Source organism: Salmo trutta, chromosome 14 (genome assembly GCF_901001165.1).
Source record: "Salmo trutta chromosome 14, fSalTru1.1, whole genome shotgun sequence".
Taxonomy (NCBI): Eukaryota; Metazoa; Chordata; class Actinopteri; order Salmoniformes; family Salmonidae; genus Salmo; species Salmo trutta.
Window position 1 is genome coordinate 22,342,082 of NC_042970.1, and position 26,027 is coordinate 22,368,108.

Below are 26,027 nucleotides of genomic sequence, written 5' to 3' on the forward strand. Positions count from 1 at the left end.
AGAACATCACTTCTAAAATGAGATCATATGAATGTAGAGTGAATAACTATGTTCCAACATTGTTATAGGCTACATATAATAATAGATAGGATTATTACACCTACATATTAACAAACATACATTTTAAACATTCGCAACAAAGCATCCTTCACTCATGCTACCAAACATACCCTCGTAAAACTGACCATCCTACCGATCCTCGACTTCAGCAATGTCATTTACAAAATAGCCTCCAAAACTCTACTCAACAAATTGGATGTAGTCTATCACAGTGCCATCCGTTTTGTCACCAAAGCCCCATATACTACCCATCACTGCGACCTGTACGCTCTCGTTGGCTGGCCCTCGCTTCATACTCGTCGCCAAACCCACTGGCTCCAGGTCATCTACAAGTCTTTGCTAGGTAAAGCCCCGCCTTATCTCAGCTCACTGGTCACCATAGCAGCACCCACCCGTAGCACGCGCTCCAGCAGGTATATCTCACTGGTCACCCCCAAAGCCAATCCCTCCTTTGGCCGCCTCTCCTTCCAGTTCTCTGCTGCCAGTGACTGGAACGAACTGCAAAAATCACTGAAGCTGGTGACTCATATCTCCCTCACTAACTTTAAGCACCAGCTGTCAGAGCAGCTCACAGATCACTGCACCTGTACATAGCCCATTTGTAAATAGCCCATCCAACTACCTCATCCCCATACTGTATTTATTTATCTTGCTCCTTTGCACCCCAGTATCTCTACTTGCACATTCATCTTCTGCACATCTATCACTCCAGTGTTTAATTGGTATTTTGTAATTACTTCGCCACCATGGCCTATTTATTGCCTTTCCTCCCTTACCTCATTTGCACACACTGTATATAGACTTTTTCTATTGTATTATTGACTGTTTGTTTATTCCATGTGTAACTCTGTGTTGTTGTATGTGTCGAACTGCTTTGCTTTATCTTGGCCAGGTCGCAGTTGTAAATGAGAACTTGTTCTCAACTAGCCTACCTGGTTAAATAAAGGTGAAATAAATAAAATAAAAAAAACATGATCATAAAATATATAGTGTGCTATAACATGAGTTCCTATTTTACCATTAGGCCTATTAGTTCTTAAAAAAGCTAAGTTAATTGTTTATTCAGGCAGCCATAGGCTGCAGATGGAATAGGAGTCTTATGATTGTGTAATTATGTAGAAGTAGGCTCCATCATTATTATAATTGAAATGATAAGTCAGTGCCTTAAAAACATGTAACACGTAGTCTACCGATTACACGGTGCATCCTGTGTCCAAAATATTGGAGTCTGGTCCAGTCGTTCAACGCTACATTCAATGTTTAAACTTTTCCCTTAAGTTTGTTATACAGTGTTGGGATGGCGACTTGGGGGAAATAAATGTGCGAGATGGAATCTTGTATCTCCTGTCCAGCTTGTTTATCATCTTCTTGAAGCAGTCTTTGCTGACTGTGTAAATAGGAACCATGTCTTTGGCTATGTGATAGGTGATTGCCTCTGTGATTTCTGTGTCGGCGGGATGTTTTTTTATTCAAATTATGGAATAAATTAAGTTGTTGCCTCTTGTTGTCACCACAACTCTGAGGTACTTTTTGCAAAATACTTGCATTTGGTTGACACCGGATTGCCTGTAGCCGAAATACTGCCATCACTGAAGATGCGTCCTTCTATGGCACCAAGTCGGCTTCTTGTTGGCACTAGCAGCACTTATGTTTCCGACACAGTCTCTTCACCAGCATGTAACTGCTCGCTCTTTGCGGATTGGCCAGCATGAGCATGCTATGCAGAGGGTGAGAGAGCCCGCTTGTGATTGGTCAGCATCCTCTGTGCATGTACAGAGGGAATAAACAGAGTCTAGCGCATCTCATTGGAGGTACCGTAGTGTCGTTTTTTGTTGTATTAATGGCATGTCATAGAAAGGAGAAAATCGCAGCCAGCCTCTTGCTATATGGATATTGCACATGTCAATATCTCAATTTTGATCTGAATTCGATTTATCAGCCCTAGCTAGCGGCAATAACTAGAAGCTGCTGTGTTGATGAATTGTAGATGGTTTATTTCAGCTGGTTGTATTTTGTTCTTGATACCATCTCTTGTTTTGACACATCATATCTGCAGTAACATGGCTAGGGTAGCTAGCTCACCAACAACTGTAACAATGTATCTGGAAGCGAACAACTGCTTATTGGGCAAATATATTTTTCAATAAACATTTGCAGATGAATTATAGCTTACATGTTGTCAATAATCCTTTGATTGTAAGCCAACCCTGTCAGTTTCTAGCCTTTTGGTTACGCATGCATTGGTTTTGTTGGTTAACACCCTACCCATCTATGTGACTTAGATGTTTTGTCTATCCTTGGGGTTTACCCTATTCCCTTTTCTCCTAGGTGTTTTTTGTAGAGTCTGTTTGTGAAGACCCTGAAGTCATTGCAGAAAACATTGTGGTGAGTGATCATCCACAGTTCCTGTTGCTAACTCTTTATAGAGAGCACCAATAAGTCTTATTTCCACTGTCTCTTTCTCTGCTCAGCAAGTGAAGCTGGGCAGCCCTGACTACACCAACTGCAACACAGAGGAGGCTATGGAGGACTTCAAGAAGAGGATCAAGTGTTATGAGAACTCCTATGAGACCCTGGATGAAGTTCTAGACAGGTGAGCATCTTCTCTCAATGAGGAACAAAGAGTTGTCTCCTATTATTTCATTGAAAAGCGTTCTCTGGACCGTTTTCTATTCAAAAGTGGTTGCTTTTACAGTTGTAACTGTTAATTCAAAATTACACAACAACTAGGTTCCAGTTTAACAACGTTTACTTCACAGAACATAGTCGCCACTACACTCAGGACAGGTCCATCTCCATTGAGACTACTGCGCAGGTGTATTAATAATCAAATCGAATCACATTTTATTTGTCACATGCGCTGAATACAACCGGTGTTGTATTGAAATGCTTACTTACAAGCCCTTAACCAACAATGCAGTTAACAAAAATACGTGTTAAGTAAAAAATAGATAACCTAGAAAAGAATAAGAAATAAAAGTTACAAATAATTAAAGAGCAGCAGTAAAATATCAATAGCGAGGCTATATACAGGTGGTAACTGGTACAGAGTCAATGTGCGGGGGCACTGGTTAGGCGAGGTAATATGTTCATCTAGGTAGAGTTAAAGTGACTGCATAGATAATAAACAGAATAGCAGTAGCGTAAAAGTGGTGGTGGGTGGTGACAATGCAAATAGTCTGGGTAGCTGTTTGATTAGCTGTTCAGGAGTCTTATGGCTTGGGGGTAGAAGCTGTTGAGAAGCCTTTTGGACCTAGACTTGGTGCTCTGGTACCACTTGCCATGCGGTAGCAGAGAGAACAGTCTATGACTAGGGTGGCTGGAGTCTTTGACAATTTTTAGGGCCTTCCTCTGACACTGCCTGGTATAGAGGTGCTGGATGGCAGGAAGCTTAGCCCCAGTGATGTACTGGGCCATACGCACTACCCTCTGTAGTGCCTTGCGGTCGGAGGCCGAGCAGTTGCCATACCAGGCAGTGATGCAACCAGTCAGGATGCTCTCGATGGTACAGCTGTAGAACCTTTTGAGGATCTGAGGACCCATGCCAAATCTTTTCAGTCCCCTGAGGAGGAATAGGCTTTGTTGTGCCCTCTTCATGACTGTCTTGGTGTGTTTGGACCATGATAGTTTGTTGGTGATGTGGATACCAAGGAACTTGAAGCTCTCAAACCTGCTCCACTATAGCCCTGTCGATGAGAATGGGTGTGTGCTCGGTCCTCCTTTTCCTGTAGTCCACAATCATCTCCTTTGTCTTGATCACGTTGATGGAGAGGTCTACCACTGCTATCATCAAAAAACTTAATGATGGTGTTGGAGTCGTGCCTGGCCATGCAGTCATGAGTGAAAAGGGAGTACAGGAGTGTACTGAGCACGCACCCCTGAGGGGCCCCTGTGTTGAGTATCAGCGTGGCATATGTGATGTTACCTACCCTAACCACCTGGGGGCGGCCCGTCAGGAAGTCTTGGATCCAGTTGCAGAGGGAGGTGTTTAGTCCCAGGGTCCTTAGCGTAGTGATGAGCTTTGAGGGCACTATGGTGTTGAACGCTGAGCTATAGTCAATGAATAGAGATTGAATAATCTGTGGATCTGTTGGGGTGGTATGCAGATTGGAGTGGGTCTAGGGTTTCAGGGATAATGGTGTTGATGCAGGCCATGACCAGCCTTTCAAAGCACTTCATGGCTACAGACGTGAGTGCTACGAGTCGGTAGTCATTTAGGCTGGTTACCTTAGTGTTCTTGGGCACAGGGTCTATGGTGGTGTGCTTGAAGCATGTTGGTATTACAGACTCAGTCAGGGACAGGTTGAAAATGTCAGTGAAGACACTTGCCAGTTGGTCAGCGCGTGCTCGGAGTACACGTCCTGGTAATCCGCCTGGCCCTGCAGCCTTGTGTATGTTGACCTGTTTAACCTGTCGGGATGCATGATATATCGGTAAGCATGTCGGAATCGGACGATATTAGCTAAAAATGCCAACATCGGCATTGGCCGATGTGCAAAACCGATGTCAAAGCTGACGTGCGTACCTATATGACGTAGGTAGATCCCGTAATGACGCCACAAAAAATATAGCACTACACGTGCAACACCTAGCCTACAATGTCTGCTGTGTGGATCGAGCAGTCATTTGAAAGATTAAGACAATTTCAGCTAGACAACTCAAATGCGAAATCCATTAACGCCAAGATAATGGAATTCAATGCCCTTGATAATAAATCGTTCTCTGTTGTGGATGATGTTGGCTTTCGCCGACTGGTCGAGCACTGGTACACACTACCAAGTAGGCACTATTTTTCATATGTTGCCCTACCGGTATTGTTGAAACGCATCCGTGAGCTACTTGCTATGGGTCACTATGGGTCGCTATGAGCTTCACGACTGACATTTGGACCAGCGATGTCAGCCCCATGAGCATTATGAGTCTGACAGCACAGTGGGTCGACGAGGATTTCCTATTGAGGAAAGAAGCATTGCATGCTTAAGAATGTGCTGGTTCTCATACCCCTGCTGCCATTTCAATGGCATTTGAGAGCATGTTTGAAACATGAACACTCCTAGCTCCATTCGAACAACTGACTTGAAAAATAAGCTCGACTGCCTCTGCAGCAGACGTGAAACCCTGTCATGGCATTGAAGCGCTTGCTCAACGAAAATGCCAACACAGACCATCGGGTTAACTTGGAAAAGTACTCTACTAGAGGCTGTGGAAATTGGTTTTGATTGTTTTACTGGTAATGGGGACATACGTAAATGCCAACAAAATAACTTTTTGGTGTGTGTGTGTGTGTTTCAACTATTTACCTGTACTGGAATGCTTAAAAGGACACTAACATTTAAATATCGGGTATCGTGTTTTTTGGCAAGGAAAATATCGGATATCGGCCCAAAAAAAATCATATCGGTGCGTCCCTAGTTTAAAGGTCTCACTCACATCGGCTATGGAGAGCGTGATCACACAGTTGTCTGGAACAGTTGATGCTCTCATGCATGTTTCAGTGTTACTTGCCTCGAAGCGAGCATAGAAGTAATTTAGCTCGTCTGGTACGCTCATGTCACTGAGCAGCTTGCGGCTGTGCTTCCCTTTTGTAGTCTGTAATAGTTTGCAAGCCCTGCCACATCCAACGAGCGTCTGAGCCGGTGTAGTACGATTTGATCTTAGTCCTGTTTTGCCTGTTTGATGGTTCATCGCTTTGCTTGAAAGCGGCAGCTCTAGCCTTTAACTCAGTGTGGATGTTGCCTGCAATCCATGGCTTATGGTTGGGGTATGTACGTACAGTCACTGTGAGGATGACGTCATTGATGCACTTTTTGATGAAGCCAGTGACTGATGTGGTGTACTCCTCAATGCCATCGGAAGAATCCCAGAACATATTCCAGTCTGTGCTAGCAAAACAGTCCTGTAGCTTAGCATCTGCTTCATCTGACCACTTTTCTATTGAACGAGTCGCTGGTGCTTCCTGCTTTAGTTTTTGCTTGTAAACAGGAATCAGGACAATAGAATTATGGTCAGATTTGCCAAATGGAGGGCGAGGGAGAGCTTTGTATGTGTCTCTGTGTGTGGAGTAAAGGTGGTCTAGAATTTTTTTCCCTTAGGTTGCACATTTAACATGCTGATAGAAATGAGGTAAAAACGGATTTCGGTTTTCCTGCATTAAAGTCCGCTGCCACTAGGAGCGCAACTTCTGGATGAGTGTTTTCCTGTTTGGTTATGGCTGTATACAGCTCATTTAGTGCGGTCTTAGTGCCAGCATCGGTTTGTGGTGGTAAATAGACAGCTACGAAGAATATAGATAGTTTATCTTAGTAAATAGTGTGGTCTACAGTTTCATGAGATACTCTACCTCAGGTGAGCAAAACCTTGAGACCTTAGATATCGTGCACCAGCTGTTGTTTACAAATATATACGTAGGCCGCTACCCCTTGTCTTACCAGAGGCTACTGTTCTATCCTGCCGATACAGTGCATAACCCACCAGATGTATGTTATTTAAGTCGTCGTTCAACCACGACACTGTGAAACATAAGATATTACAGTTTTTCATGTCCAGTTGGTATGATATACAGTTGAAGTCAGAAGTTTACATACACTTAAGTTGGAGTCATTAAAACTCGTTTTTCAACCACTCCACAAATTTCTTGCTAACAAACTATAGTTTTGGCAAGTCGGTTAGGACATCTACTTTGTGCATGACACAAGTCATTTTTCCAACAATTGTTAACTGACAGATTATTTCACTTATATTTCACTGTATCACAATTCCAGTGGGTCAGAAGTTTACATACACTAAGTTGACTGTGCCTTGAACAGCTTGGAAAATTCCAGAAAATGATGTCATGGCTTTAGAGGCTTCTGATAGGCTAATTGACATAATTTGAGTCAATTGGAGGTGTACCTGTGGATGTATTTCAAGGCCTACCTTCAAACGCCGTGCCTCTTTGCTTGACATTTATGGGAAAATCGAAGAAAACAACCAAGACCTCAGGAAAAAAAATGTAGACCTCCACAAGTCTGGTTCATCCTTGGGAGCAATTTCCAAACGCCTGAAGGTACCACGTTCATCTGTACAAACAGTAGTACGTACGTATAAACACCATGGGTCCATGCAGCCGTCATACCGCTTAGGAAAGAGACGCGTTCTGTCTCCTAGAGATGAACGTACATTGGTGCGAAAAGTGCAAACCAATCCCAGAACAACAGCAAAGGATCTTGTGAAGATGCTGGAGAAAACAGGTACAAAAGTATCTATATCTACAGTAAAACTAGTCCTATATCGACATAACCTGAAAGGCCACTCAGCAAGGAAGAAGCCATTGCTCCAAAACCGCCATAAAACCAGACTACGGTTTGTAACTGCACATGGGCACAAAGATAGTACTTTTTGAAGAAATGTCCTCTAGGCTGATGAAACAAAAATAGAACTGTTTGGCCATAATGACCATCGTTATGTTTGGAGGAAAAAGGGCGAAGCTTGCAAGCCGAAGAACACCATCCCAACCGTGAAGCACGGGGGTGGCAGCCTCATGTTGTGGGGGTGCTTTGCTGCAGGAGGGACTGGTGCACTTCACAAAATAGATGGCATCATGAGGTAGGAATATTATGTGGGTATATTGAAGCAACATCTCAAGACATCAGTCAGGAAGTTAAAGCTTGGTCGCAAATGGGTCTTCCAAATGGACAATGACCCCAAGCATACTTTCAAAGGTGTGGCAAAATGGCTTAAGAACAACAAAGTCAATGTATTGGAATGGCCATCACAAAGGCCTGACCTCAATCCTATAGAAAATGTGTGGGCAGAACTGAAAAAGCGTGTGCGAGCAAGGAGGCCTACAAACCTGATTCAGTTACACCAGATCTGTCAGGAGTGATGGGCCAAAATTCACCCAACTTATTGTGGGAAGCTTGTGGAAGGCTACCCGACACGATTGACCCAAGTTTAACAATTTAAAGGCAATGCTACTGAATATTAATTGAGTGTATGTAAACTTCTGACCCACTGGGAATGTGATGAAAGAAATGGAAGCTGAAATAAATCACTCTCTACTATTATTCTGACATTTCACATTCTTAAAATAAAGTGGTGATCTTAACTGACCTAGACAGGGAATTTTTACTCTGATTAAATGTCAGGAATTGTGAAAAACTGAGTTTAAATGTATTTGGCTAAGGTGTATGTAACCTTCCGACTTCAACTGTATATTCATGCTTGTAGTTCGTCTATTTTATTATCCAATAATTGTACGTTGGCTAATAGGACTGATGGTAAAGGCAAATTACCCACTTGTCGCCGGATCCTTTCAAGGCTCCCCAACCTTTGTCCTCGACATCTCCATCTTTTTCTCCTGCGAATGATGGGGATGAGGGCCTTGTCGAGTGTTTGGAGTAAATCCCTCTCGTTCGACTCGTTAATGAAAAACATTGTCCTTCAATACGAGGTGAGTAATCGCTGTCCTGATTTCCAGCTCTTTTCGGTCATAAGAGACGGTGGCGGAAACATTATGTACCAAATAAGTTACAAATAATGTGAAAAAACACACAAAAGCAAAATTGGTTAGGAAACTGTAAAACGGCAGCCATTCTCTCCGGCGCCTTTAACTTTTAATAACAGAAATATAGGGGTACTTAAAACATGAACTTTTCTTTAAAGACAAACAAAACATCAACACAATAATTAAATGTCCTAAGTATTATTTAAGTTCCCCATTACAAATGGGTTGTGTGAGAGTTTTTATTACTCAAGCTGCCACTTTCCATTGCTGAGTGCCTTTAGGAGCACAATACTGGATGCTCCCTTTTTGGTCTGACAGTCAGCAAGCTGCTCCTTTGTGGCCAACCAGGAAAACAGCTTTGAGCTGTGGAATCACAGTTGTAGCAAAGGTCTGTGAGCCACCCCAGATGAAGTCAAGTAGTCCAGTCACATTGCAAGCACTCCAGTCACATTGCAGTCTTGATAAAGCCAATAGAAGACTGCAGGATGCACTTGTGACATTTTTCCACCTGTACACAGCATTGTTGCCTTGACTTTGTTGTACCGGTAGAGTGATGCATCTGCCAGGCCATACAAACAGTTTTTTAGTTTCCTTAGGTCTTAGTTCAGGCAGAGATCGGATGTGAATGTCTCTTGACAGCTCTGTTCCCTGCAAAATGCACATTTGATGTCTATGGAATGACATTTCAAATTTTTTCTGGCAGATCACTGTCAGCAGCAAACTGAGTGACTGAGTTCTTTAGCAGCCAGCTCGTCAAAACCTCTAGCCACTAGATGTGCTTTTGGCACTATTCCAGTTAAGGATGCTTTAAGGGTACACACCTACCTTGTTGAGACACATTTTTGGCCAATGTCTGTGACTTCCTCAAACACTCAATTTTTCCTCCAATTACTGAGCACATCTAGTTTAGCTGAGTCAAATGACACGTCCTTTGTATCAAGTACATCATCATTTTGAATGTCACTCAACTTTTTCTCAATTTTCCATTGGTTCAATTCTGAGATTATCTACAAGTGACAGGTCATTTGACCCTGTTGTACCAGAAAGTGTAGCTGGTTCAGAGTACTGCAAATTGTACCAGTTCTGGTGTTTTTTTGTGGCTTTTTCCTGCTCGTCCAATGACTGTTGCTGTGTGTGGAATACCACTTTCTCTGTCCATGTATTTAACAGATTGTTCAGTTTTCAGATTGGATGCAAAAGTTAGCACAGTGCAAGCAGTCAAAGCTAACTGTTTCTCCCTACCATCCAGACAGGCAGTATCTAGCAACTTGAAAGCTAGTACTGCATTTGGGAAAACCATGTCGTACTTGCGCATCATATTGTACCGCTGTTCGAAATCAATTGGAGTCCGTCATTGCAACCGGAATGTCTCTAACACAGTCAAAGTTTAAGTATGCCTCGTAGGCACGGTCTTTCTCTTCTTTAAGAAACACAGAATCCAGTGCTCTGATCAGTTCTCATACCGTCATCCTTGTTCAAACCCTCCACAGATATGTCCTGTATCTCTCGCTCTTCCCTCGAGCAATAATACCACAAGTGCTTGCTTTTTCTCGTCCAGATTAGTAACCTGTGTCCAGATTCCAAGTAAATTTTCACAACTTTCGTACAACCTCTTCTGGTGGAAGTGAGGTGGCACATTGTAGTTATTAACCATCCTCTGCTACCAATGTTAACTCAAAATGACACAATGACTAGGTTCCAGTTTAACAATGTTTACTTCACCCTATTACCACAGTACATAGTCACATCACACTCAGGCCAGGTCCATCTCCAGTGAGACTACTGCGCAGTCGTACTAATAAGAGTGATAGCACTGTAATAACAGGAATATAGGGATACTTAACATGAACTTATCAGTACAAGAATTTCCAGGTGAACAAAAAGGAGAGTAGTCATTGAGAGCCAATCAAAATCAATCTAGTTTATTACAAGAATTCAGGGAGACACCTCCAGAGCAGAAGTGAAGAATGTTTAATGGGCCTTCTCACCACCCCGAGAAGCTTGTAGGAAGTCACAACATCAGCTGCTACAGAATCACACGGTGTCACAGATATATTCAGTGTGTCCTCGAATCCAGTCTGGTGCAAACTTTAACCATAGCATTCAATACTTACAATTTGATACTGGCAGTTACAGGTCAAAGGTAAGAACATCTGTACTTAGTTACAACAGATAATTATAGACTAACAAGTGACAACTACTTAAACATATGGGACCCTTTTCCACATTTTGTTGAGTTAGTCTTATTCTAAAATGGATCCCCCAAAAAATTGTGTGTGTATGTCTGTACAATAAAGAAATAGTTGAAAAATGTATTAATAATAAAAAAAACATAGTATTCAGACCGTCACCTCCCTGTATGCTGTCTCATCGCTGTTGGTAATCAGGCCTACCACTTTTGTTGTCAGCAAACTTGATGATTGAGTTGGAGATGTGCGTGGCCACGCAATCATGGGTGAACAGGGACTACAGGAGGGGACTGAGCATGCACTGTGGGGCCCCCGTGTTGAGGATCAGCGTGGTCAAGGTGTTGTTGCCTACTTTCACCACTCGGTTCGTCAGGAAGTCTATTTCCCATTTGCACAGGGTGCCCTGAGTTTAGTGACGAGCTTGGAGGGCACTATGGTATCGAAGGCTGAGCTGTAGTCAATGAACAGCATTCTTAAATGGGTATTTCTGTTGCCCAGGTGGGAAAGGGCCGTGTGCTGTGCAATGCCGATTGCATCGTCCGTGGATCTGTTTGGTACATATGCAAATTGTAGTGGGTCTAGGGCAGTGATCACCAACAGAAACATGACTTAAACATGACTTATGCAACAACCTAATAAAACCGGGAGGTAGGAATGAGGTTTGTGCAGTAGGCCTAATGCATTTTAACAGCATATTGGCCTACCAATATTGTTTTTTTCAAACCATATTATATTTCAAATCTGAAGATATAACAAAATGGATCAGTTGTATATCTTGCTCCGCACAAATGGAAATGATTAGCTTTAATGTTAGCTTTTCTACAGAAATGTTTGTTGATCAACTAGGAAGGCCTTGAAGACCCCCCCCCCCCCCCCCCCCCGTCGATCGCAATCGATCGGTTGGTGACCACTGGTCTAGGGTGTCGGGTAAGATGGAGGTGATATGGTCCTTAACTAGTCTCTCAAAGCACTTCATGATGACAGAAGTGAGTGCTATTGGGCAATTAGTCATTTAGTTCAGTTACCTTCACTTTCTTGGGTACAGAAGCAATGGTGGACATCTTGAAGCAAGTGGGGATTGAATATGTTCATAAACACTCCAGCCAGCTGGTCTGCACATGTTCTGAAGATACGGCTTGGGATGCCGTCTAGGCCTGCAGCCTTGCGAGGGTTAACACTCTTCAATGACTTACTCACGTTGGCCACGGAGAATGAGAGCACACAGTCCTCGTGAGTTTTGGGGGCCATTGTCGATATTGTTTTCCTCGAAGCAAGCCAAGAATGTGTTTAGCTCATCCAGGAGCGAGGTGCCAGTGTCCGCGACGTAGCTAGCTTTCCCTTTATAATCCTTGATTGTGTGGCGTCCCTGCCACATGCATCTCGTGTCTGAGCCATTGAATTGCGACTTCACTTTGTGCTTGTACTGTCGTGTTGCCTTACAGTGGTCGTAGCTGGTCTGTTTGTACACGTCCATGTTCCCAGTCACCTTGCCATGGTTAAATATGGTGGTTCTTGCTTTCAGTTTAGCACAAATGCTGCCATCTGTCCACATTTTTTGTTTTGAATAAGTTCTAATCGTCACAGTGGGAACAACCTCCTCTATGCACTTCCTGATGAACCCGGTCAGTGTATACCTATGTATTCTGCCTATAGGTGGGGAGGATCCAAATGGAGGGTGGGGGAGGGCCTTGTAGCTGTCCCTGAAGGGAGAATAGCAATGATTCCGTGGTACGCGAGTAGCACAGGAGATGTGTTGATAGTTTCAGTAATGTTTTCCTCAGATTTCTGTCATTAAAGTCCCAAGCTACAATAAATGCGGCCTCAGGATATACGGTTTCCAGTTTGCACATAGTCCACTGTAGTTCCTTGAGAGCTGTCAAGGTGTTAACTTGGGGGAAAATATACACTACCATTCAAAATTTTGAGGTCACTTGGAAATGTCCTTGTTTTTGAAAGAAAAGCAAAAATTGATCAGAAATGCAGTGTAGACATTGTTCATGTTGTAAATGACTTGTAGCTGGAAACGGCAGATTTTTTTTAAAATGGAATATCTACATAGGCGTACAGATGCCCATTATCAGCAACCATCACTCCTGTGTTCCAATGGCACTTGGTTAGCTAATCCAAGTTCATCATTTTAAAAGGCTAATTGATCATTAGAAAACCCTTTTGTAATTATGTTAGCACAGCTGAAAACTGTTCTGATTTAAAGAAGCAATAAAACTGGCCCCCTTTTAGACTAGTTGAGCATCTGGGGCATCAGGATTTGTGGATTCGATTACAGGCTTAAAATGGCCAGAAACAAAGACTTTTCTTTTGAAACTCGGCAGTCTATTCTTGTTCTGAGAAATGAAGGCTATCCCATGCGAGAAATTGCCAAGAAACTGAAGATTGTGTACTACTCCTTTCACAGAACAGCGCAAACTGGCTCTAACCAGGATAGAAAGAGGCCCCTGTGCACAATTGAGCAAGAGGCCAAGTACATTAGTGTCTAGTTTGAGAAACAGACGCCTCACAAGTCCTCAACTGGCAGCTTCATTAAATAGTATCCACAGAACACCAGTCTCAACGTCAACAGTGACTCCAGGTTGCATCCTGGTGTCGCCTCTTCACTGTTGACATTGAGACTGGTGTTTTGTGGATACTATTTAATGCCAACTTAGCTAATCTAACACAGCGTGCCATTGGAACACAGGAGTGATGGTTGCTGATAATGGGCCTCTGTACGCCTATTTAGATGTTCCATTAAAAATCAGCCGTTTCCAGCTGCAATAGTCATTTACAACATTAACAATGTCCACACTGTATTTCTGATCAATTTGATGTTATTTTAATGGATGACAAATGTGATTTTTCTTTAAAAACAAGGACATTTCTAAGTGACCCCAAACTTTTGAATGGTAGTGTACATGGCAGTGACAATGACTGAAGAAAATTCTCTCTGGAGGTAATGTGGTTGGGATTTGATGGTGAAGTATTCCAGATCTGGAGAACAAAATAACTTGAGTTCCTGTATGTTACCACAATTACACCATGAGTTGTTAACCTCTCATGGGTATGTGGGACGTGATTGTCCCACCTGCGGGACACACTATTCAACAGCCAGTGAAATAGCAGGGCGGCAAATTCAAAAACAACCAAAATCTCATAAATAAAAATTCTCACACATACAAGTATTATACACCATTTTATAGATAAAACTCTCGTTAATCCAACCACATTGTCCGATTTCAAAAAAGCTTTACGGCGAAAGCAAAACATTAGATTATGTTAGGACACCACCTAAACAAGAAAAGCCACACAGCCATTTTCCAAGCAAGAAGAGGCGTCACAAAAACCAGAAATACAGCTAAAATTAAGCACTAACCTTTGATCTTCATCAGATGGCACTCATAGGACTTCATGTTACACAATACATGTATGTTTTGCTCGATAAAGTTCATATTTATATCCAAAAATCCGTTTTACATTGGCCCGTAATGTTCAGAAATGTTTTTCCTTCAAAAACTTCCGGTGAATGAGCACATCAATTTATAGAAATACTCATCATAAACGTTGATAAAATATTAAACTGTTATTCAAAGAATTATAGATAAACATCTCCTTAATACAACCGCTGTGACAGATTTCAAAAAAACTTCACGGGGAAAGCACACTTTGCAATAATCTGAGTACGGCGCTCAGAAAACAACAATACAGATACCCGCCATTTTGGAGTCATCTAAAATCATAAATAGCATTATAAATATTCACTTACCTTTGATCTTCATCTGAATGCACTCCCAGGAATCCTAGGTCCACAATAAATGTTGTTTTGTTCGATAAAGTCCATAATTTATGTCCAAATACCTCCTTGTTGTTTGCGCGTTCAGTAAGCTACTCCAAATGTAGGAAGCACGCTGAAAATTTCACGACGAAAAGTAAAAAAAAAACTTCTATTTACCTTCGTAGAAACATGTCAAACGATGTATAGCATCAATCTTTAGGGCCTTTTTAACATAAAACTTCAATAATATTCCAACCGGACGATTCCAATGTCTTGAAAAATGTAATGGAACACAGCTACCTCTCACGTGAATGAGCGCCAATGAACTCATGTCCTTTCCTGAGTCAACAACTTCCAGCTTCCTTTGTTGGCTCTCTGTTCACCATAGAAGCCTCAAACAACTTTCTAAAGACTGTTGACATCTAGTGGAAGCCTTAGGAAGTGCAAAATTAACCCTAAGTCACTGTGTGTTAGATAGGCAATCACTTGAAAAAACTACAGCCTCAGATTTCCCACTTTCTGGTTGGATTTATCTCAGGTTTTTGCCTGACATATGAGTTCTGTTATACTCACAGACATCATTCAAACAGTTTTAGAAACTTCAGTGTTTTCTATCCAAATCTACTAATAATATGCATATCCTACATTCTGGGTCTGGGTAGCAGGCAGTTTACTACGGGCACACTTTTCATCCGGACATCAAAATACTGCCCTCTACCCTAGAGAAGTTAATCATTCAGGTCTGCACAGTGGACGGAGATCCCCGCTGGTTGAATAGACGGGGACAATATATCCCTAGAGAGTCATGTATGTTACAGTCCCCGATGTCTCTTTGGAAGGAGATCCTTGCCCTGAGCTCGTCTACTTTATTGTCCAGGGACTGAACATTGGCGAGTAATATACTAGGAAGCAGGGGATGGTTTGCACAACACCCGAGTCTGACTAGGGCCCCACTCCTTCTACCTCTTTAGTACAGCTCCCGGGATGAATACAGCTGCCTCTGGAAGTTTAAACAAAGGATCCATGTCAGGGAAGTCAAATTTATTGGTAGTTAGTCTTGTCCCATCGCTGCAACTCCCGTACGGACTTGGGAGAGGCAAAGGTCGAGAGCCATGCATCCTCAGAAACATGACCACGCCAAGCCGCACTGCTTCTTGACACACTGCTCGTTTAACCCGGAAGCCAGCCGCACCAGTGTGTCGAATGAAACACTGTACAGCTTGCGACTGAAGTCAGCGTGCATGCGCCCGGCCTGCCACAAGGAGCCGCTAGAGGGCAATGTGACAAGGACAAACCCTCCCCTAACCCAGACGACGCTGGGCCAATTATGCGCTGCCTCGTGGTTCTCCCGGTCGCGGCCGGCTGCGACAGAGCTTGGGATCGAACCCGGGTCTGTAGTGACGCCTCTAGCACTGCGATGCAGTGCCTTAGACCGCTACGCCATTCGGGAGCCCTGGAAGTCAAATTTCTGCTTGAATATCCAAAAGTTATTTACGGCTGTCGGTAATAATACAAGAAATGTTGTTAGCAAATAATGTAAGAAATAACACCAAAGAATACTGCAAAGTTGGCTAGGAGCTAGAAGTAGGGTGATCATGTCTGTCGGCACCATCTTGTCTGTCAAATACATGAAAATAATTAATCAAATAATTTCCAATTACAACAGTCAATTACGTTGCTTGTCCTTTTAATCTGTGAAAATGTTTAAAGCTGGTTTCAATGCATGTTGTTTCTAAGACGTGTTCTCTCTCGTGAAGTACGGGATTCCTAAAGCTCTCTGGCCTGTCCCTCGCCCCCTCTCTCCCAGGGATCTGTCCTACATCAAGATTATGGACGTGGGCCGGAGGTACCTGGTGAACCAGGTCCAGGACCACATCCAGAGCCGGATCGTCTACTACCTCATGAACATCCACATCACACCACGCTCCATCTACTTGTGTCGCCATGGAGAGAGTGACCTTAATGTCAAGGGCTGCATTGGAGGAGACTCTGGACTCTCCCCCAGGGGCAAGGAGGTATGGCTAACTCTATCTCTAGACTTGATCTCTACCTTATATATTCTACTTTTTAATTTCTTTAATATTGAATAGGTTTACATATTTTAATTATTATAATTTTTTTCTCTTTTGTGTGGATTTTTTCCATGTGCAGTTTGCCAATTATCTGGGCCAGTTCATCCAGTCTCAGGAAATCAGTGATCTGAAGGTGTGGACCAGCCAGATGAAGAGGACCATCCAGACAGCTGAGGCAGTGTCTGTGCCGTACGAGCAGTGGAAGGCTCTCAACGAGATAGATGCGGTAAGAACTCACTTACTGCCTTCTCAATATTGCACAGTGCCACCTGTGTGACTGTGTGTGATATCAAATTAAAGTTTATTGGTTGCATACACAGTTGGGCAGATGTTATAGCGGGTGCAGCAAAATGCTTATGTTACTAGCTCCTATGAGTAATCCAAATGCAATCTATTAGGGCTGGGAATTGCCATGGACCTCATAATCCGATATTACGATACTCAGGTGCCGATACGATATATATTGCACTTCTTATGATTCTACAGTGCCTTCAGAAAGTAAACTCAGCAAAAAAATAAACAGCCCTTTTTTAGGACCCTGTCTTTCAAAGATAATTCGTAAAAATCCAAATAACTTCACAGATCTTCATTGTAAAGGGCTTAAACATGGTTTCCCATGCTTGTTCAGTGAACCATAAAGAATTAATGAACATGCACCTGTGGAACGGTTGTTAAGATACTAACAGCTCACAGACGGTAGGCAATTAAGGCCACAGTTATGAAAACTTAGGACACTAAAGAGACCTTTCTACTGACTCTGAAAAACACCAAAAGAAAGATGCCCATGGTCCCTGCTCATCTGCGTGAACATGCCTTAGGCATGCTGCAAGGAGGCATGAGGAATGCAGATGTGGCCAGGGCAATAAATTGCAATGTCCGTACTGTGAGACCCCTAAGACGGCGCTATAGGGAGACAGGACGGACAGCTGATCATCCTCGCATTGGCAGACCACGTGTAACAACATCGGTACATCCGATCATCACACCTGCGGGACAGGTACAGAATGGCAACAACAGCTGCCCGAGTTACACCAGGAACGCACAATCCCTTCACCAGTGCTCAGACTGTCTGCAATAAATAGGCTGAGAGAGGCTGGACTGAGGGCTTGTAGGCCTGTTGTAAGGCTGTTCCTCACCAGACATCACCGGCAACAACGTCGCCTATGGGCACAAACTGCTCTTCACTGAAGAGTCGCGGTTTTGTCTCACCAGGGGTGATGGTCGGATTTGCGTTTATCGTCGTAGGAATGAGCGTTACACTGAGGCATCCTGACATTACCCTCCAGCATGACAATGCCACCAGCCATACTGCTCGTTCTGTGCGTGATTTCCTGCAAGACAGGAATGTCAGTATTCTGCCATGGCCAGCCAAGAGCCCGGATCTCAATCCCATTGAGCACACCTGGGACCTGTGGGATCGGAGGGTGAGGGCTACGGCCATTCCCCCCCAGAAATATCCGGGAACTTGGAGGTGCCTTGGTGGAAGAGTGGGGTAACATCTCACAGCAAGAACTGGCAAATCTGGTGCAGTCCATGAGGAGGAGATGCGCTGCAGTACTTAGTGCAGCTGGTAGCCACACCAGATACTGACTGTTACTTTTGATTTTGACCCCCCCCCCCCTTTTGTTCAGGGATACATTATTCAATTTCTGTTAATCACATGTCTGTGGAACTTGTTCAGTTTATGTCTCAGTTGTTGAATCTTATGTTCATACAAATATTTACACATGTTAAGTTTGATGAAAATAAATGCAGTTGACAGTGAGAGGACGTTTCTTTTTTTTGCTGAGTTTATTTGTACCCCTTGACTTATTCCACATTTTGTGTTAGACTGAATTAAATTAAAAATGATTAAATAGATTCTCACCAATCTCCCTCTCCAACACACTTGACCCTCCAATTTGCCTATCACCCTGACAGATCCAATTGCACTGCACACTGCCCTCACCCACCTGGACAAAAGGAATGCATATGTGAGGCTGCTGTTCGTTGACTATAGCTCGGCCTTCAATACCATAGTGCCCTATATGCTCATTACAAAGCTCACAGCCCTGGGTCTGAACTCCTCCCTATGTATCTTGGTCCTGGACTTCCTGACGGGCTGCCTCCAGGTGGTGAAGGTAGGCAGCATTACCTACTCAACAACGCTGATCCTCAACATGGGGGACCCACAAGGATGCGTCCGCAGTCCCCTCCTGTATTCTCTGTATACCCACAACTGTGTCCTCACAGTTCCAACTCCATATTCAAGTTGGCTGACGACACGACAGTAGTAGGCCTGATTACCAACAACGGCGAGACAGCCTACAGGAAGGAGGTAGGCACTCTGATGGCGTGGTGCCAGGTAAACAACCTCTCCTTCAACATTGGCAAAACAAAGGAGCTGATTGTGGTCTTCAGGAGGAACCAGGCTGGACACGCCCCCATCCTCATCAACGGGGCCGCCGTGGAGACGGTCAATAACCTAAAATTCCTCTGCGTACACATTTCAAAGAAGCTGAAATGGTCTAACCACACACACCATAGTGATGAAGGCACGGCAGCGACTCTTCAACCTCCAGGATGCTGAAGCAATTTGGCCTGTCCCCGAGGGCCCTCAGTGTTCTACAGGAGCACCATCAAGAGCATACTGTTGGGCTGCATCACAGCCTGGTACGGCAGCTTCACCGCAGCAGACCGCAAGGCTCTTCAGAGTGTGGGTGCGCACTGTCTGCCCTACAGGACACATACCACACTGGATGTTGCAGGAAGGCCAAGAAGATCATCAGAGACCCCATCCACCCAAGCAATGCCCTGTCCTCTCCGCTTCAATCATTCAGACGTGGGCAGTGCAGGAGCATCATGGCAAAAACTGAACTGAGACTACCCTCAGACCATCAGGCTGCTGAGTCAGCTACCTGCTCCCCCCCTCTCATGGACATCCCCTCCAACCACACCCTCAACTTACCTGCTACTCCCACTATGGACATTCTTTATCCTGCTGCTTCCACCCTTCTACTCCCCCTATGGACATTCTTTCTCCCTTCTACTCCCATGGACATTCGTCCTAATGCTACTCCCCCCCTCCCTTAGCAGTTGCTGATCATGGAAGTAAAAGTGCTGACAACAAATTGACTCCCTATTAAAAAACAAGATGGAGAACAGGCTATGAAGGAAAAATACTGGAGTTTTGGTGTAGGTACAGCCGACTACCCCCATAGCTACAATCTATACCAGGGGTCTCTAACAGGTTGCGGTAGCTCGCCAAACAATTCTGAAAGTACATGCAATTTTCAAGTGTTCTACCGCAAACTGTCATAAACTAATCTCACAAGTATCAGACACCGCAAGCTCCCAGCTACTATCTAATCATCACAACATTGACATTATCCCACCCCTGGTTAGACACTATTTGCTTAAACACACCATATCAGCCAATTCATTTCCAGCAATATTGCCTGGTGCACGCGTTTCTTTGTCTACGCACTGTGTAGCCAGCCAGTTGATGCAAAAGATCTTGTGCGTTGACAGATACTTTCCCCAAAACCTTCTCAATTTAAATGCAAAGTATGCTTACCTGGCAGATGTATATCATTAGTATTTATTAGTTATTTGCACATTTTTCCATGAAATGAGCAGCAGCAGTACAGAACCATCGCTAGACCGGCACATTAGACAGCACATGTGCAATTGAAGGGGAATTGGGGAAATTATGAATTTTTTTCTTTGTTTTTGTAGGTCTGGAAGAACACAGTCTTCTATGATTTAATCGTTGACATGGACTCAACATCCAATTCTGTTGTTTCTCTATGAACAATTGTAATTTTGAGAGTGAATAAAAAATGTTAAAAAGCGAATACCGAGAAAAGTAAAACTCAGAAAACCTAATTTGGGAAAATATAAAACAAATAAAATTTTGCCAAGAAATCAGATTTTATAGGGCCCTTCTTAGTTGTTTATTAACCATTATTTTACCAGGTATATTGACACAAAATATATAGTTCACTAAGGACTGGGGAGGAGAGTTGCAGGGGAGAGAAGAGAATATGCCTATTTGAAACTTCAAATGAAATTAGTAGTTTGAAGTTTCATTTTTTTATCATACTAAAAAGGTTGGAAACCCTTAGTCTGTACGTATATATACACTGGATTAATTTACACAAGATCTAAGAATGATGTGCAAATGACATGCTTTGTAAACAGTAGGTGTCGACTAACAGTGAAATGCTTACTTATGGACTCTTCCCAACAATTATTTTGAAATAATGGCAAAAATAAAAACACGGGGATTAATACACAATGAGTAACGATAACTTGGCTGTATACACTGGGTACCAGTACCGAGTTGATATGCAGTGGTATGAGATAATTGAGGTAGATGTGTACATATAGGTAGGGATCAAGTGACTAGGCAACAGGATAGATAATAAACAGTAACAGCAGCATATGTGATGAGTTAAGAGTGCAGAAAGAGTCAATGCAGATAGTCCGGGTAGCAATTGGTTAACTATTTAATTAACTATTTAGCAGTCTTATGGCCTGGTAGAAGCTGTTCAGGGTCCGGACCGCATCGGCAGAAGATATACTAGTGAGGTTTGTCAAGAACCCAGTATATAAATAAATATGGAGCGTGCATAAACACTGTAACTAAAATACAATATACAGATGTAGATTTGGAAAATTGTGCAAGTCTGTGATTTACTAAATATGTTGCGGTGTGTTTGAGTAACTGAAGTGGTGCATGTGTGTTTATCCTCAGGGTGTGTGTGAGGAGATGATGTATGAGGAGATCCAGCAGCACTACCCGCTGGAGTTTGCAATGAGGGACCAGGACAAATACCGCTACCGTTACCCCAAGGGAGAGGTGAGTGAGAAGAACATTTTCTAATGCCTAATTTGTTAAATCATCTTTATGTATTATGAAAGTGCTCTGCCAACCTGAATGCTGGTTTTATGTGTCAAGAAATATGTGTGAGAAATTGCTTCTGCTGAAGAGCTGTACAGTTCTTAACAAAGTTTTTGACAAGCGAGCACTTAGATATGGTCGTTTCCATACTTTCATGGAATGTTTGGGATTGACAGAGTAAGGCATTTGTGAAAATTCTATAGCAATATATAGTTGGAAAGCAGCTGTGCGTTTGGACAATTAAGACACTGCAGTAAATAAAAACGTGTCAGTCTTGTCCAGGACCGGAATCTACACAGACCGGTGCGCCATAGCCAATCAGAGCTACAGTAGGCCTATATGCAAATAAGCCATTTGCCACACTGGCCTGCAAAAATGTACTTTGAGCTGGACTGTGTTTACAGGCAGTAGCATCAGTGTGACTTTAGACCATTAGAAAGCATTCGCCAAAAGCCAAAATATACACCTGAATAGATTTCTGTAAATATTTAAGTACTGTACCACAGGCATCCATAGATTTGGAAACTTTACAGTCCTATTGATCAAACAACCATGAACAGGTAGGCGCTCTCCCTCCCTAAGATCAACAACTAACGTTAGCCAGAGCGAGATGAGCTAAAATCTAACAAGGCAAAAGTAGATAAACCCTCGAACTTTTTCAGCTTGTAGTTGGCCGTCAAAATTGCACTGATTAACGATAGGGAATAGTAGCCTGCTCGCCCTTGTGCAGCTTGCCTGCCAATGCACGCTTGTCCCAACCCAAGTTTTGACAACCGAATGGGAACTGCCTGCCTGCCCATTTTAATCGATGCCAGATACATTAGATGAACAACTAAGAGATGTGCTTGCTACCTGGATAAGTCGTTCAGGATAGCTAGCTAGCAAAGCAATTCACATTTCTTGTTGGCTAAGTAAATGGCACCTGCATCTCTAGCTGTAGCCGCCGAAAAACGATATGAGAGGGAAAAAGTCGGCCACTCATCCAATGACATGACATTCTCCCAGCAGCTAGCTAACGTTAGGCTGGGTTTTTAGCTTGCTAAATAAATAGCTACATACTGTGCATTTGGAAAGTATCCAGACCCCTTCACTTTTCCACATTTTGTAACGTTACAGCCTTATTCTAAAATGTATTTAAATAAAATACAAATCCTCATCAATCTACACACAATACCCCATAATGACAAAGTGAGAACAGGCTTTTAGAATTTTGGGGGAATTTATACCAAAAAAAAGAAACGTTATTTACATAAGTATTCAGACCCTTTGCTATGAGACTCAAAATTGAGCTCAGGTGCATCCTGTTTCCATTGATCATCCTTGATATGTTTCTACAACTTGATTGGAGTCCACCTGTGATAAATCCAGTTGATTGGACATGATTTGGAAAGGCACACACCTGTCTATATAAGGTCCCACAGTTGACAGTGCATGTCAGAGCAAAAACCAAGCCATGAGGTCGAAGGAATTGTCCGTAGAGCTCCAGACTGGATTGTGTCGAGGCACAGATCTGAGGAAGGGTACCAAAAAATGTCTGCAGTATTGATGGTCCCCAAGAACACAGTGGCCTCCATCATTCTGAAATGGAAGAAGTTTGGAACCACCACTAAGACTCTTCCTAGAGCTGGCCGCCCGGCCAAACTGAGCAATCGGGGGAGAAGGGCCTTGGTCAAGGAGATGACCAAGAACCCGATGGTCACTCTGACAGCGCTCCAGAGTTCCTCTGTGGAGATGGGAGAGCCTTCCAGAAGGACAACCATCTCTGTAGCACTCTACCAATCAGGCCTTTATGGTAGAGTGGCCAGACGGAAGCCACTCCTCAGTAAAAGGCACATGATAGCCCACTTGGAGTTTGCCAGAAGGTACCTAAAGGACTCTGACCATGAGAAACAAGATTCTCTGATCTGATGAAACCAAGATAGAACTCTTTGGCCTAAATGCCAAGCATCACGTCTGGAGAAAACCAGGCACCACTCATCACCTGGCCAATACCATCCCTATGGTGGAGCATGGTGGTGGCACCATCATACTGTGGGGATGTTTTTCAGCTGCAGGGAATGAGAGACTAGTCAGGATTGAGGGAAAGATGAATGGAGCAAAGTACAGAGAGCCTTGATGAAAACCTGCTCCAGAGCACTGAGATCCTCAGACTGCGGCGAAGGAACACTTTCCAACAGGACATTGACCCTAAGCCCACAGCCAAGGCAATGCAGGAGTGGCTTCGGGACAAGTCTCTGAATGTCCTTGAGTGGCCCAGCCAGAGACCAGACTTGAACCCGATTTGAACATCTCTGGAGAGACCTAAAAATACCTGTGCAGCGTCGCTCCCCATCCAACCTGATAGAGCTTGAGAGGATCTGCAGAGAAGGAGAGAAACTCCCAAATACAGGTGTGCCAAGCTTGTAGCGTCATACCAAAGAAGACTCGAGGCTGTGATCGCTGGCAACGGTGCTTCAACAAAGTACTGAGTAAAGCGTCTGAATATTTATGTAAATGTAATATTTCAGTTTTAATTTTGTATTAATTTGCAAAAATGCTTTCTACATTGTTTTCCACTGTAGACCCCATTACTGAAGATAATTTCTCATCTTTTAGTATTTTTCGGGGCCCTGTTTTTTGGGGGGGGTTTTACCCCCTGCTGTAAGTTATTGTCTCTCTTTTTAGCTGAGTGAGTATCTTGGTTAGGCTGTCTGTATCTGACCGTTGACCTGTCCCCTCAGTCCTATGAAGACCTGGTGCAGCGTCTGGAGCCGGTCATCATGGAGCTGGAGAGACAGGAGAACATCCTGGTTGTCTGTCACCAGGCTATCATGCGCTGCCTGCTGGCATACTTCCTGGATAAAACCGCAGGTCAGTCTGGTTGTCTCTCCTGGATAAGACCGATGGAAGGTGTTGTTTAGTCCCCTTTTTGTAGATCTCTTTTGTAATAGATTTCTTGGTAATGTTTGTGTGTTGTTTCTCAGAGGAACTGCCCTACTTGAAGTGCCCACTGCACACCGTGCTGAAGCTCACACCAGTAGCTTATGGTAAGACTGGCCTTCCACTGCTACGCAGTCCTGTCTGTACCTGCTTCAATGTGAAATAACAGAAATATTTCACATTGGATTTAGTTGTTTATAATGCAAGAATGCACCTTTCTGTGCTCTGTGTTTTCAGGCTGTAAGGTGGAGTCCATCTACCTAAATGTGGACGCAGTGAACACTCACAGAGATAGACCAGAGGTTGGTATATCTACATACTCGCACACACAGATACTGATTTGGTGGCAGATTTGGTAAACATAAGGGGGAATCTTGACAGATGACGCTTGACAGATGACTCTAAACTCTGTAACCTGTGCAGCTGTAGTGCTTTTCAACAGTCCTGGTTGCAATGGCTTCATAATCAGAGGCGTGTTTAATAGTAATGCTTAGAGTGGATTCTTTATTGTAAAGATGTCATGTGCACTGGTATCAGTACTAAAGATGATGATAGTTACTCATGTTGTGACCTTTATCCATTGTCCATCACCATTTCACACGCTCATCCTGAATAAACCAATTAGAGGATAGTGGGATGAAACGACATGATTCATGATGTTAAATCATCAGGTGAAATCTGTGTGATTAGGAATCATGTTCATGACATGATTGGTGCTAAGGAGGTGCTAGTGTCAAATGCACATTAGTTTGCAATTTAGGCATGTAAAAAATGGCAGAGTGCCATTTTCCAGTCCTAACGCCAGGTTTGTCAATTTACCTGTCGAACATCAGCTCGTTTGCACTGAGGTGGGAGGGGTGGCAATATTTGAGGTGTGTCCTTTAAAAAAAACCCGCAAAAGTTACAATATCATGCAGCACTAATGGTAAGTTTTAAGACTCACAAAATGCAGGTCTTAACGGTAACGCTGTTGATAATGGCATGATTTTGAGAGCGGAAGTGCAGCCTTTCCAGCCATGATGCACAGTCCCGATGGAATGAAAGATGTGCCAGTGAACCTTGTATTTAGAAACCTTAACAAATTATTGATTTCTGCCCCTTTCATTTAATTGGATTCAAAAACAAGCATAGCCTACTCTCCCGTTAATCAAGGCTGGTTTAACAACATCGCATAGGTGGGCCTTTTTTATCTTGGTCAAAAGTAGCTTTTGAATAAATGGTTTCTACTGGGAGTGCTTTTAAATATTGGAGGTTTAAGCCCTTGTGCATTTTAATTATTCACAATTCACAAATCTGCGTTTTGCTTGTTCAAGTAGGCTATCCATCCCCATTTTCAAAGAGCACCCCACATCCGATTTACCGAAGACATGCTCTTCCAAAATATTCAGTCCTCATAATGCCATATCAACGACAGATTTTTTTTTTTTTTTAATGATACATGGCTTGAATGCAATGGAAATTTTGTCTGCTATTTCTGGAGAAGTGCAAATATGATCTGTAAGGTGGTTCCATGATGTTTCTAAAACATTACAGTTGTGAAGTATAACGGTGAGTGGCCATTCCCCCGTTCTCTTTATCCAGCTCCTGTGAAAAGTTTGGATGTGTGTAAAACCCTCCATAGTCTTATTTGCCTGGTCTGTATTATATGCCC

The 26,027-nt window shown here is 43.2% G+C and overlaps 1 protein-coding gene across 3 annotated transcripts in view; it reads left to right on the plus strand.

The window, feature by feature from the left end:
* pfkfb4a (6-phosphofructo-2-kinase/fructose-2,6-biphosphatase 4a) overlaps nucleotides 1–26,027 on the plus strand; it is a 43,652-nt gene that overhangs the window by 15,084 nt on the left and 2,541 nt on the right. For all 3 annotated transcript variants that reach the window (XM_029774917.1, XM_029774916.1, XM_029774915.1), the window contains exons 6-13: nucleotides 2,389–2,445; nucleotides 2,532–2,653; nucleotides 16,308–16,515; nucleotides 16,652–16,798; nucleotides 21,311–21,415; nucleotides 24,178–24,307; nucleotides 24,421–24,483; nucleotides 24,614–24,678. In XM_029774917.1, coding sequence (XP_029630777.1) covers nucleotides 2,389–2,445; nucleotides 2,532–2,653; nucleotides 16,308–16,515; nucleotides 16,652–16,798; nucleotides 21,311–21,415; nucleotides 24,178–24,307; nucleotides 24,421–24,483; nucleotides 24,614–24,678 — 897 coding nt within the window. The remainder of the gene's footprint in view (nucleotides 1–2,388; nucleotides 2,446–2,531; nucleotides 2,654–16,307; nucleotides 16,516–16,651; nucleotides 16,799–21,310; nucleotides 21,416–24,177; nucleotides 24,308–24,420; nucleotides 24,484–24,613; nucleotides 24,679–26,027) is intronic.